Consider the following 14,603-nt stretch of genomic DNA (forward strand, 5'->3'; position numbering starts at 1 on the left):
GTAAAATGTCAGAAAGTGATACGCGACATTGACCATAATAATTATAATATTTCAAGAATACAAGCATCAAAATCGTATATCACCATAAGTCGGTTGTCAATATTTCATGTGTGAGTAATGAACTGCTATATAATAACTTTTATTTACATTTCCCGTAGTGAATATTAATATTACTAAAATAATATAAAGAATTCTATACATCGCCTACATATATATGAAATTCAAAGCAATTGTTAATTTTTTTATGTCGGTTAAAAACAAGCGAGATGGCCCAGTGGTAAGAACGCGTAAATCTTAACCTATGATCGTGGGTTCAAAACCGGGCAAGCACGACTGAATTTTCATGTGCTTAATTTGTTATTATAATTCATCTCGTGCTTGACGGTGAAGAAAAATATCGTGAGGAAACCTGCATGTGTCTAATTTCACTGAAATTCTACCACATGTGTATTCCACCAAGCCGCATTGGAATAGGGTGGCGGAATAAGCTCCAATTCTTTTCCTCAAAAAGAGGAGAGGAGGCCTTTAGCGCAGCAGGAGGACATTGACAGGCTGTTACAGTACGGTTACGGTAAAACGAGAATGAATCGAAAAGAAAATTGCGAGATAAACACAACTCCGATTAAGTTTGAACATTGCTTAAATAATCATAAAATTGAAGTTGATGTTGAGTTGGATGTTATTGCAAAAAACTTTCAAACAACTTATTTATCTTAATTTTACGACTTCATAAGTTGATCTCGTAAACAAACTACACGAATGTTTGGTAAACAAAGTTGAAATCAATTGTAACAGCAAACCTTACTTTACACCAGAAACTGATATGAACAACTTATACATTGTTCTTAGTAACTTATTTTTCTTTATTCTTCATTGCCTTAATTATAATGTTGTGAGTATTTTATTTTTATATTATAACAGAGATTTTTTTTATTATAAATATTTAAGTAGACTGCTATATGGGCCGCCTGATGGTAAGTGGTCACCACCACCCATAGACATTATAACAGCCTTTGGATATCAGATGAGTGGATAGTATCTAAACCCAGACGAACTTACAAAAAGCCTTGCCACCAAGAAATGTACTACGCCATGTAATCATACTCCCTTATACGTAAAAAACGTAAGAAATAAGTAAAATACTTGAAGCATTAATAACATTTAATAATTTGAATTCAAATATTATAGCAATGGAAACAATAATTGCAAAACTGACATTTTTAAAATTCAATGTGTTAATTTTCTTTTATTACAGGTAGAAGCCAGAAGAGGTGACGTTATACCGCTAGGATCTATTATTGGAAGCTCAGAAATGAGACACCTCAAGGTATTTTAATACACATGTTAATTAGTAAAAGTGTTTTTTGGTAACCTTGTCAAATGCATATGATGCATATTCATTTACTTATAAGATCTTAAAGTAACTTATTCTACAATAAGTACACAGTACAGTACAGTGACAGCATGAATTACAATACGCTGCTCCAATGCAAGTTGGTGGAATACACATGTGGCAGAATTTCAGTGAAATTAGACACATGCAGGTTTCCTCGCGATGTTTTCCTTCACTGTCAAGCAGAAGATCAATTATAAACATAAATTAAGCACATAAAAATTCAGTGGTGCTTGCCCGGGGTTGAACCCACGATCATCGGTTAAGATTCACACGTTCTTACCACTGGGCCATCTCAGCTTATTACTTAACTAATTATGATTTCCTAAACTAAAGATAATTTAAATCCGCCTTCAAATAACATTAAATAACTTTTTAAATAGGACTCTCAAACGAATCAACACAGAGTTAGTTATGAAGACAACAAAGCGGAATTCCCTCAATTTAGAAAGCGAAAAACAAAGAAAAAACATAAAGCAGTTAAAAACAAGAATTCGCTATTGCAACATTCTGAAGCTGAAGAGAAACAAAGATTCAAACACAAAGGGAAGAAAAGAAACAGCAAGAGATTTATCAAGACAACTTTTAAAAATATTGATAAAGATTCCAATTTATCCGATTCAGATGATAAAAATAAAAATCCAGTAGATATTATTGTACATATAAAAATGAAGGAATAAATGCACATACACACATATTATATACATAGGTATTTCTATTAGATCCAGAATACTGTCGTGTGTGTGCACTCGCTCCTACACCTACATACGCATACGAAACTATAAAACGGATGGATGTGTCAAAGTAACCTAATATTAACATTTAATAAATAATCAATAATTTCATTTGTCAAAACATTATCTATACTAATATTATAAAGAATTAAAGTTTATGAGGTTGTAGGCGGTAATCTCTAGATCAACTGAACCGATTTTGTTTTTTGGATTTTGTATACATTAACCCGAAAAAACCTGTTTAACCTGAAAATTAAAAGACTTTTTAGTTGTAGTCGGATGTCGTGGCCAACGCGACTTTTGACAGTCAGGAAATAAATCATAGCACTCAGTACTAACCGAACCACAATCATCATTTCATCACATGTAAAAATGTTTACCGCCCAACGAAGTGGCCACGGGTCAGCTAGTCTTGTAATAAAATCAAAAGTTTAAAGTGGCTCTTAATGAAACCTCAGTCTCGTTTCAGAATTTTCTAAATGTTTTAATTCAGTATTTAATTGGTTGTTAATATTTACAGCTTTTTAATTTTCATTTAGTCGACTCAAATATTATAACTAGATTCATTGTACTGTTGTTTTTGCAACATTGTATTTAATAATAGAATTAATAATGATCAACTGCATCGATAAAAATAGTTAATATAACGATAAACTACGGAACAACACGGGCTTCCCATTCGGGAAAGAACTAGTAACTTTTTATGTACTAACCTTGGAAATCAGGTAACCTGGCATGTATATGATATTCTACGTCATTTAGATCAACATGCAGTGGAGCTCCTTAAGATATATCTGTTAAACTCTGAGACATTTACATGCTTTTGCTTTATGTTATTAATAAGTATAGCGACAATGATTTAGCAAGCATTCGAGAATGTGTGCTTTAAAAATAAATTTACCTTATGCAAAATTTTGTATGTAGAGTTTTTTAGTCCCTTTATACCGATAATACCTAGTCAATTCGTTTTAATGCAAAATATTATACACTATCTGCCCTCCCGACTTCAAACGGGTATAATAAACGTATAGCACGTTTATTTATCTTTTTACTCAATGAGATGTATAAAAATGTATTCACTCGTACAGTGAGTAGAACAGATCGCTCAACACGCCCTCCGTATTTTATCATGCGTTTATTTATATATTATTTTCTAAAATTTCTGGTTAAAAAAATAATACTTTTTGACAATTAACCTTTTTACATTCTGATTTTTTTAACATACTTTCTTTTTACAATTCAGTTATACAGTATTTTCAAGCAACTTTAAGTTTCACGCATCCCATGCCATGGAAACTTTCAAGATGTACGATTTTTTTTCCAATTTAGTTTACGAATATCATCTTGAAATCGTTATATACATAATATATAGCCTATTTCCATCTGGAATAATAGATGCCATGCCAAAGTCACAAAGTTCGCGCTGTTTCTTTATAATATAATTTTAGATTATAACAAAATAAAACAAAAAATAATTGAATGATAATTGGACCTTAACCATTTAATTAGTGATTTGCTAAATTGTTTAAAACATTCAATCTCAAGAATAACTTCTGAGTAAATAATTTACAGGACACTCGCAAATAGCGGATGTCATATTATATCAACATCAACCCGGAGTACGCTTTTGTCGTGGACTAATCTCAAAATCCATCTCATTAACAATGAAGAGAATATCTTAGCCCAGCAGTAGTAAGAGGGGGGCCCCAATATTTGGATTTACTCAATCGCCACAAATTAACATAAGGAAGGATACTCACGCCACCCGCTCCACTTACTGGTTATTTGTCATATCACTTTTTTTTTCTTTCAGCCGTTTAGTTTTTTAAATCAAATAGGTCCCTACGAAGCTCAAGTAAATCATTTATCATAAGTCATATACAAGCTAATTTACACTCCTGTAACAGACCTTATAAATGTTTTTTTTTTTATAGAATATGTAGGCGGACAAACATATAGACCACCTGATGTGAAGTGGTCAACAACGCCCATAGACATTGGCATTGTAAGAAATGTTAAACATCGCTTACATCGCCAATGCGCCACCAACCTTGGGAACTAAGATGTTATGTCCCTTGTACCTGTAATTACACAGGCTCACTCACCCTTCAAACAGCACAATACTATGTACTGCTGTGTTGCGGTAGAATATCTGATAAGTGATTTGTAATACCCAAACGAGCTTGCACAAAGCGAATCTAGGGCTACACGTTTTCCTACACCTATTCGTTCTTCTACATTTTATCTGACTGTATTGAGCCGACTCACTGACTATGATTTTTATTAACGACAACTAATAATCAAATACAATATAAAAGGTACAGAAAACTGAAACGACATTGTTAACAAAGTTAAAATATTCTTTTGTATGTATATCAATCGTCAATTATTCTTCTGAACTGAAAAGGTTAATTCCTCATATTTCTTCTTTGTAATCGCATTCGTTTCTTTAAATAATGTCGCAGTTTCAATTTTAACTTATTCAGAAATTTGCTAAAATTTTTTCTCTTACTTTGCTTCTTTAAATCCGGGTAGTTACGTTCGATAACTTTGAGAATATGCATCAACGAATTCTCTGTTATCGCTTCAACGTGACGCACTTTCTGAAAACAAATACGGCCTTACTCATTAACATTGATTACCGAGTTCTTTGTCTTACAAATTTATCTCTTTCTGACATCGATGATTTGATATTCGAAAGAAGAAGACACATCATTGTTTAACTATTCACCTAATACATGACTTCTTTAGGATATATAGGAAACTAATATTCGCCCGTAATCAGTTAAATTAGATAAGATATGACAGCGTGTAGCTTTTTTTATATATAATAATTTCTTTTCTCATCCCAAATACCGCAGTGTCTCAAGTCGAAAGTCTTCGACCAGTGTGTGTTGCCAGTGATGACTTATGGATCAGAGACGTGGTCGCTCACAATGGGCCTCATAAGAAGGCTCAAGGTCACTCAAAGGGCAATGGAGAGGGCTATGCTCGGAGTTTCTCTGCGAGAACAATTCCGAAATGATGAAATCCACAGGCGAACCAAAGTAACCGACATAGCCCGAAGAATTGCTAAATTGAAGTGGCAGTGGGCGGGGCACATTGCTCGCAGAACCGACGGCCGCTGGGGCAGAAAGGTTCTCGATTGGCGACCACGAACCGGAAGACGCAGCGTGGGCAGGCCCCCTACAAGGTGGACCGACGACTTAGAACGAGTCGCGGGAAGCCGTTGGATGCGGGCAGCGCAAGATTGGCCAACGTGGAAATCCTTAGGGGAGGCCTTTGTCCAGCAGTGTACGTCTTTCGGCTGATATGATGATGATGATGATGATGACAGCGTACCACACAAACTCATTTTCACATTTACAGTATATTTTTTTGCATTCAATTGTTTTAATCTAAATCATTCTTTTATAGCTACAATAACATGACATATATATTATATACATAGCTCTTTATTTAAGCATCGAAAAACAGAACATGTAATAAATAAAAACTCTATATATCCCAATATGTCCAACGCAGAGCTGACTTCGACTTAAAAACTATAAAAGAATTTTTGATAACGTTAAGTTGTCAATAGGTAACATTACGTTTTAATGTTTGAAGTTGTTGTATATTTTTGTCGTGTGTCGTGTACACAAGTAAATATAATTAAAGCATAAATCGTTGATGAGTTATTTAATTAGGTGCCGATAAAATGGCGACTTTCAAAGCATTGCAAACAATTGCAAACGATTACTGCAAAAACGTACCTTTACTAGTACGGAAGAAAATTGTTTTCACAATTTTCACACATTTTTTCTCCATCTTTGAACAGGAAGGTATGGAGGCTTTTGCCAATATTTCACGAATCATTTTGTTTTATGTGACAATTCGTAATAAAAACGAAGTTCTTATGAAAATACTTACCCTGTTGAATTCTTTTAAATAAATTTTGTTTTCATGGAGCTTGTCATGTTTCTGTAAGTTAAATATAAATGTAATGTATATCTACATGTTTAATCTTTATTATTATTTGTGAGTCGAAATGGCTCAGTGGTGAGACTACTTACTTACGGGAAGCTTACGGGTTCAAAGCAAGTAGCCATTTTCACGTATTTTATTTGTTTTTATAATTCATCTCATGTTTCGGGTAAAATAACATCGTGGAGAATCCTGCATGTGTTAAATAAATTGCATGTGTAGAATATAAATAGATTACATGTCATGATCGATGTCATGATCATCAACCCACATTGCAGCGTGGTGAAATAAGATCCACGGGCTGTTCTATTATTTATTTGGAAATAAGCGACGTGCATCTTGGTATGGTTAAAATGTGATGTTCAACAAATAAATTAAGTTTCATTATTTTCATTCATTCGTTCGTTCGTTTATTCGTTCCTTTGTTCCACGTGATTTCGTCTAGTCGTCTAATCGTTTGCGGCTAACATATATATCATATGATATTATTGCTATTAATGGAAATAAAAATATGACTTACTATTTCCTTAATAACGCCATGAACACTTAAATTCTTTATAAGAAGCGCTAAAAATATACATAAGTAAAACTGACTTGTCGAAAACATATTTATTTTTAATAAAATGTCACGTTTATTCCTTTTTCATTACTATAATTTTAATGAAAAAGGCAATTGCAAATGTAAAAATAAAAATTAAATCGCCAATATGGTTGTAACGAACTTCCAATTTTTCCAATGAACCGTTGAAATGGCGACCGTTCGCCGTCCGATTTATTTTACGATTAAAAAAAGAAAACATGTCCCTTTGAGTCTAAAATCTTTTTTTTTTCTTAGTGACAATCATGGCTTGCTAAAATAAGTTATTATTGATTGAAACTATTTTAACTTCAATAAAAACATTTATTTATAATTTAGTTAACAAATTTACATTTAATTTATATTATGTATTACATAGCCTGAGGTTAAGGTTACACGTAAAAAGGTTGCACTTGCAGATTACATTTCACGTATAATTTTTTTAACATTAACAAACAAATTAATATAAAAAAAAATAACGTAAGCATATCTCTCCATATATTATAAAACAAAGTCCCACCCGCTGTGTCTGTGTGTCTGAACGCAACACTCAGGAACTACTATAAAGGATTGTCATACGATTTCACCAATTATGGAATGATTCTATAATTAGGGTTTTGTGTAAATAGACTGAAATATGACGATGACTGTTGAATATGTCGGAAAAAGTCATGCCAGCTGGGTGTTTCACTAGCGTGCGCCGCGTTAACCAAAATAATAAAGTATTATAATATTTATTAACGGTCTGAAAATCTATCGGAATAATAATACAATACGAAAATGAAACATATTTACTTAACTGTTGTTGTTAAGGAAATAGTATTGATTAAGTTATTAAAAACACGTAAAACAAATCTATATTTTTTTGTTATGAACTATTAATAACAATTTTCGACTTATATTTGTTTTTATATGCTTATGAAATTACACTGCAATATAATATATATTAATATTATAAATACCAAAGTAACTGTCTGCCTGTATGCCTATCTATTACGCTTTCATGGCTAAACAAAAAAGGATATATAGCAAGCTTGAACACCAAGGAAAGCTATGCTACTTGTATATACCTAACACCTCTCTTCTCTAAGAAGAGAAAACTAGTAAACAATAAAACGCAGAAATGGAAAAAATAAACGAATAAGTCTTTAATAAATATTATTTATTACGTCACAAAAATTTTGTGTATATACATATAATTTTAAATATAATATTTATATTAAAAACACATTATTTTGCGCTGGTAATTTATTGCTTGACTTGTTTTAAAGATCACAAACTATTTTCCCGGGTAAATGCCGGAAGCTTGACCCACCACTGCAACAGCTGGGCCGGCCTTTATTATACCGTCTCGAATATTACGGCCCATTTTCTCCTGTAAACAATAATCATAATAGTTACATAAATAGAGGTAAGCTTTGTTTATTATAACGAATCGTTTTGTTTACGGATCGTAGATACGAGTAATTTAAAAGCATCAAAAACTTTATGTAATTTTCAGTCGCTTTTTCGTGAAAAAGGTAATTAATTATTATCTCTGGTTTTCCCTATTAGGATATACATTTAGAATAGGTGTTAACTTTACATTTAATATAATCCTGTAAAATTAAGATTCAATAGACATCTTGAATAAAATTTATTTTCTTTTTAATTTTGTCGCATATGACGTAAATACGTATACGACTTCAACCGTTATTCGTAACTCAAAAACAATCGGTCATTGAAGTGTAAAAACGATTAATTAAATTGACAAATTCAGCATTTATGACTTATGAAACTTTTACACGCTTTGTGATGAGTATACATAGTATACAAAGAAAAAAACAGCCTACACTACAGAAAGTATAATAATATATCCTAATATTACAAATATGAAAATAACTCTGTCTGTTAAGCCTTCACGGCTATACCACTGAACTGGTTTTGATGAAATTTAGTATGAAGCAAGCTTGAACCCTTAAGAATTTAGGCTATTTTTATACGTTATACCTGACCTACTTTCTCTAACGCGCGCGCGTAATAGTATAATAATAATCTCATATTATGAATAAATTTAATTTGCTGTTAATAAACGATATCTATAGACTGATTAAAATAATATTTATTTAAAACCATACTATTGCTGAGGAGAAGTAGTGATAGCTATATATCACTACTTCTCCTCAGCAAATGTATTATATATATATATATATATATATATATATATATATATATATATATATATAAAGAATACATTTCACTGCCCCTCTCTTTCCCATGGGTGTCGTAAGAGGCGACTAAGGGATATCTGAGCGACCATCTGCTCATCTGGTGGTAGGATGCTAACATCCGCCTGGCTTGTTACCACCGTACGCATGGTGAAAAACTCGTGAAGTGGCTTGCAGCCGCGTTTCGAGGTCAGCCAGCTTACAGCCAGAGCCCGAGCGAGTATTGCCGCGATGAGTTTTGGTCCGATTGGAGACGGCTGTTGAACCAATGCCGGGGGAAACTGTATTGACCTGCCGGATAGGGAGACCCGAAGAAACGGCTGTTCCGCTGGCCGCCCGTGGCATAGTACAGGGGCCCGAGCGTGCCTAACCAGCTCGTGAGGCTGCCCCACCAGGCCACGCATAATCTCGGGGTGGACCGTCGTGCCGGTTGGTGACCGGTAGGTGGGGTCCCGGCGGCCACTTCCGGGGGGGTTCGGGGGCCCTTCCGTCTGGCGGGTCAGTGTATTTTTCCTTTTGGCAACCACTTGGGGAAACACGCCTCCACACTTTGCCCATCCCTATCGTGGCAATACATCGCTCGCTTCACGTCTCTTTTCCATTTCTTTTTTCCCAAATGGCGCAACAAAAAAGAAATAACGGTCGTACAGCGGTGCACACCCCCACCATACCCTCGCTGTTTGAGGTCGAGTTCTCTAACATCCGAGGACTCCACACTAACCTCAACGCTGTCCACCACCATCTCGAGACAGCACGGCCAGCAATCTTGTTTCTCACGGAGACACAAATACTCCGTCCTGCCGATACCAGCTACCTTAATTATCCCGGCTACACGCTTGAAGAATCCTTCAAAGCGAAAGCCGGAGTATGCTTGTTCGTCAGGACGGATGTTTGCTGTCACCGACTGCGCTGCTTGGAGGACCCCTCCTTCTACATGTTGGTGGTACGTGTGGACCTGGTTCGTCAGAGCCGAGTCTACGTGTGCCTCTACAGATCCCACAATGGTGACTTGGAGACAAGCCGATTATTTGACCATCTTAGTCGGGTGGCAGATGCTGCGCAAGAGCAATTTCCTAACGCGGAATTGGTGTTTTTGGGGGATTTTAATGCTCACCACGAATCCTAGTTGAAATCCCTCAAAACTGACCATGCTGGAAGGACTGCTCATGCTTTTGCTCTCACACATGACTTGACCCAACTGGTTGATCAGCCCACCAGGATCCCAGACATTGATGGGCAAGCACCTTCTCTACTGGACCTTCTGCTGACTTCTCACCCGGTGGAATATCAGGTTGTGGTTCAGGCTCCTCTTGGCTCTTCGGATCACAGCCTTATTTCTACCAGAGTGCCACAGGCCAAGCTGCCGCCACTAGCGGTATGCAAACGTCGCGTTTGGCACTATAAGTCGGCGGATTGGGACGGTATGCGCGATTACTATGCGTCGGTCCCTTGGAAGGAACGTTGCTTCAGTGGGAATGACCCGACAGCTAGTGCCGCTGCTGTTGCTGGCGAGATCATGCCGGGAATGGAATACTTCATTCCTAGCTCAGATCTCGTCAGTAGGAGTACGCGTAACCGTTGGTTCACTCGTGAATGTGCCGATGCTGTATCATCTAAGCAGGCGGCATATCGCAAGTGGATCAACGGCTGTATTAGCGGGGCATCTAACATTGACTCACTGAAAGCAAACTATAATAAAAATTCCAAGTCCTGTAGAAAGGCATACACGAGAGCGGATGCACAGCGCATTGTACAGATTGGTCATGACCTTGTTTCGCATCCTAGGGGCTCCCGTAGCTTCTGGCGTCTGACCAAGTCTGTGCAAAACAATTTCTGCCAACCTTCGCTGCCACCGCTCAGAAATCCGGACGGATCGCTAGCTCACAGTCCGCAAGAGCAAGCTGATCTCCTGGCTAAACTCTTTGCCGACAATTCCGTCATCGATGATTGTAGTGCACTGCCACCTACAATACCTGCATGTGGCCATACGATGCGTGACATTAAAATCAGGCAACGTGATGTGCGTGCGGAGATGCAATCACTTGATGTACGGAAAGCTAGCGGTCCCGATGGAATACCAGCCATAGTGCTGAAGAAGTGCGCAGCGGAGCTGTCTCCTGTGTTAACGCGCCTGTTCCAACTTTCTCTCTCTTCGGGAAGTGTGCCGGAGGCTTGGAGAAGAGCTAATGTGCAAGCGGTTCCAAAAAAAAAAGGGGATCGGTCTGACCCGGCAAATTATCGGCCAATAGCTATCACCTCAGTACTTTGTAAGGTGATGGAACGGATTTTAAACAACCAACTAATCCATTACCTAGAAGATCAGTCTGATTAATGATCGTCAGTACGGGTTTCGACCAAAACGGTCCACAGGTGATCTTCTAGCGTACGTAACACACCTCTGGGGTGAAGCTATCGACAAGCATGGAAAATCGTTGGCTGTCAGCCTCGATATCTCCAAGGCTTTCGACAGGGTCTGGCACAGAAGTCTTCTCTCCAAGCTACTGGCATATGGTCTGCCTGCTCAGCTATGCACCTGGATTGCCAGCTTCCTACACAAGCGTAGCCTTCGTGTTTTAGTAGATGGTTGCGCTTCACAATTCTATGTAGTGAATGCTGGGGTCCCCCAGGGATCTGTGCTATCTCCCACACTCTTTCTTTTGCATATCAATGATATGCTCTCCCTTGGGAACATACATTGCTATGCAGATGATAGTACAGTGCATGGTGGATACCACGGACGCGCAGTGGCTGGGCGGGCGGAAACTGAGGAGAGGCGGAAGGATCTTGTCATCGAACTCGATCGGACATTAGAGCTCATCGCCAAATGGGGCTCTGATAATCTTGTTGAGTTTAATGCCAAGAAAACACAAGTATGCGCTCTCACAGCGAAAAAGTCAACATCTTCCCCTCTTCCCTCCCTCTGTGGTACTCCGCTAATAATACAAAGCAAAATCGCCATGCTGGGGATTGACGTTCGCTGCGACCTTAGTCCAAGGGATTACATCGAGGCTGTTATAAAAACAGCTTCACGGAAACTCGGAGTTCTGAACAAGGTGCGGCGCTTTTTCACGCCACAACAACTGTGCCTGCTGTACAAAACACAGGTACGGTCTTGCGTGGAATATTGCTCGCACCTTTGGGATGGCTCCGCTAAGTACCTACTTGAGGCCTTGGACCGGTTGCAGCGACGTGCCGTACGCATTATTGGCGACGTAAAGGTCACAAACACCCTTGAACCTTTACAATTGCGTCGTGAGATAGCAGCACTGAGCGCTTTCTATCGACTGTATCACGGCGAGTGCTCTGAGGAATTATTCTCTCTAATTCCTGCTTCCCCCTTCCTTCTTAAGTCCACGCGAGCTGGTTCTCGATGTCACCGCCTAACTGTGACATCAATTCCATCGCGAACAAAGAAATTTGGCAACTCCTTTCTTTGTCGCACTTCCAAAAAATGGAATTCCTTACCAGCTCACGTGTTCCCCTCCTCTTACAACCCGGGTTCCTTCAAACGAGGCGTGAAGAGGCATCTTGCGGGCCGGCAAGGCAAAGGCGGCTAGTGCAGAACGTTTTTCCCGTCTGTACTGGCCGTCGTCGCGTTTGGACTCTACTACCACTTACCATCAGGTGAAGTAGAGTCATTTGCCCTCGCGGCGAATATATAAAAAAAAAAAAAACCCCAATAATATATAAAAATACTATAACAGTATTTATGAAATGTATAATAACTTACAATTTTCTTGAAACCTTTCCATCTCGGACTTGGCGATGCTGACACAGCACACATCATCATAATACAAGCGAAAACAAAGTAAACAATCCTTGAGAAATTCATCTTTAAACAATTACAATATAGATTTTCTTTTAATTGTGATAACTCGTTCAAAACACTGGCAATATGATAAGACGAAGTGCCTTTTATATACCTTTGAATAGAACAAACCGAATTAAAGGCTTAATAAAACCGTGTTAATTTTCACCTTTATTGTTATTTAAATATGAACTATTTCTCATTATGTAGTCACGTGTAAATCTTAATAGGGAACTCCCTAGTTACAATGAAATGAAATGCGTTAATAGATTATTGATTAGATTTTATTTATCGGGCGATAATTCTTTCTCGAGGGTTGTGAGTTAAGCAGATAAGACCCAAGTCTAATGTATTCAGCCTAACACTAGAATTAATATCATCACTGAGATGAGATTAAACTTACTAAACTTTTCCAGTTTAAATAACTGTAATGTAAGATTATTAGACAGAAGATTTTGGTTGAAATTTCATATGAAATCGTCGATATAGTAATTGATCGTTTTTTTGTTTTGGCGCCAAAATGCATACTTTGGATTGCTGTATTTCAAATTGAATGTTAGCCAGTGGAGTAACAAGCACAAGGGACATAACATCTAATTCTTAAATTCTAATTCTTAAACGCTGTAAGGAATGAATAATATTCCTCACAGTGCCGATATCTGATGTGAAGTGCCGAACATTTGCCAATCCGCCTATTTTATATAAAAAAGGAATAATAAGTGGCAGATTTGTCAAAGTTTTTTTTATTACAATAGCAATCATTTTCTAAGTTTAATCAAATATAAGCAGCCTAGTTTAGTAGCTAGCTAGTTAGACTTAAAGCTCATGAGTTTCTTGTGTGAGGGTTACAACGGAAGGTTAATCAAAAATATAGTATGTTGCCAAGTTATTGGAGTTTATCTTTCAAGAGAATCAAAGCCCGGAGATAGGAAATTGGTAATGTCACAAAGCATGTAATTCTTGCCCCTGATCTTTTTCTGATAAGAATTTAAATTGTAATTTATAGTTATATATCTATGTCTAATTCTTTTAAACATAAAAATTGGCATAAAGATGTGCTAGGAATTATTTTGTTCACTAAATGTTTATTTTAACAAAAATGCAAAAATCTTATATTGATTGATAAATTGAATATGATTGAGTCGTGTATTATGATAAAAAAACTCGTCATTTATAAATAATTTATCCTTTGATGAAATTATTTACGTCACAATAATTATGAAACGTATTTTGTTTATTTAAGATAAAAAGCCTTTTTGTAATTTTGTCACGAACTTTTTGTGCGTCGCCGAACACGAGATGAATTATTAACGCAAATTTAATTTGAACGCATAAATGTATTTTTTATTATTATGAGTAATAATTATTATCAGCTATTCATACATTTCCTAAAAGTAAATAATAAAACGCAATACAATTGAAGTGTTATTGTTTATTAAGTATCTTATTAAGTATCTAAAGAGAATCCGAGTAATCAATTACTCGGTCATTATAAGTAAGTCTAAATCTAATGACAATTTCATCGACGTCAGAAAACTAGAGGTTTGCGATGATCACGCTTTATAATAAATATATTTATAATAATAACGCGCGAGCAAAGCCGCGAGTGAAACTATCATACGTATTATATAATTTATATGTCATTTGTCAACATGTTTCGTTGATTTAATTCATTGAAAAAAAAAGAAAAATTTAGTCAGGGTTGTCAATAATTCTATGACTGAATAGACGATTGGCAAAGGCCTCCGGAAGTTCGGACTTGTTCGCTTATCACTTTCTGATATTTCACGACTGTTTTCTGCGGCGAGTATCGAGTTTGTCCTTACACAATAGCCCTACTGTACTAAGAATTATCTTACACTGCTTACGATGAAACTTCTATTTAATGACAGAAATATTTCACGTGCCATACATAACT

The 14,603-nt window shown here is 36.6% G+C and overlaps 1 protein-coding gene and 1 long non-coding RNA gene across 2 annotated transcripts; one reads left to right on the top strand and one right to left on the bottom strand.

Annotated features, from left to right (window-relative positions):
* The first annotated feature begins 817 nt into the window (after window positions 1-817).
* Window positions 818-3,059, top strand: LOC126778313 (uncharacterized). The gene is made up of 3 exons (XM_050501816.1): window positions 818-892; window positions 1,256-1,327; window positions 1,777-3,059. The coding sequence occupies exons 1-3, from the start codon at window positions 824-826 to the stop codon at window positions 2,071-2,073; spliced, it is 438 nt and encodes a 145-aa protein (XP_050357773.1). The 5' UTR covers window positions 818-823; the 3' UTR covers window positions 2,074-3,059.
* Window positions 3,060-4,359: 1,300 nt separating this feature from the next.
* LOC126778342 (uncharacterized) lies at window positions 4,360-6,850 on the bottom strand. The gene is made up of 3 exons (XR_007670135.1): window positions 6,614-6,850; window positions 6,040-6,090; window positions 4,360-4,730 (listed from the first exon to the last, which is right to left on the bottom strand). It is a non-coding gene; the product is annotated as an uncharacterized LOC126778342 (long non-coding RNA).
* Between the last annotated feature and the right edge of the window lie 7,753 nt (window positions 6,851-14,603).

This window comes from Nymphalis io, chromosome 25 (genome assembly GCF_905147045.1).
Source record: "Nymphalis io chromosome 25, ilAglIoxx1.1, whole genome shotgun sequence".
In the NCBI taxonomy this organism is placed as follows: domain Eukaryota; kingdom Metazoa; phylum Arthropoda; class Insecta; order Lepidoptera; family Nymphalidae; genus Nymphalis; species Nymphalis io.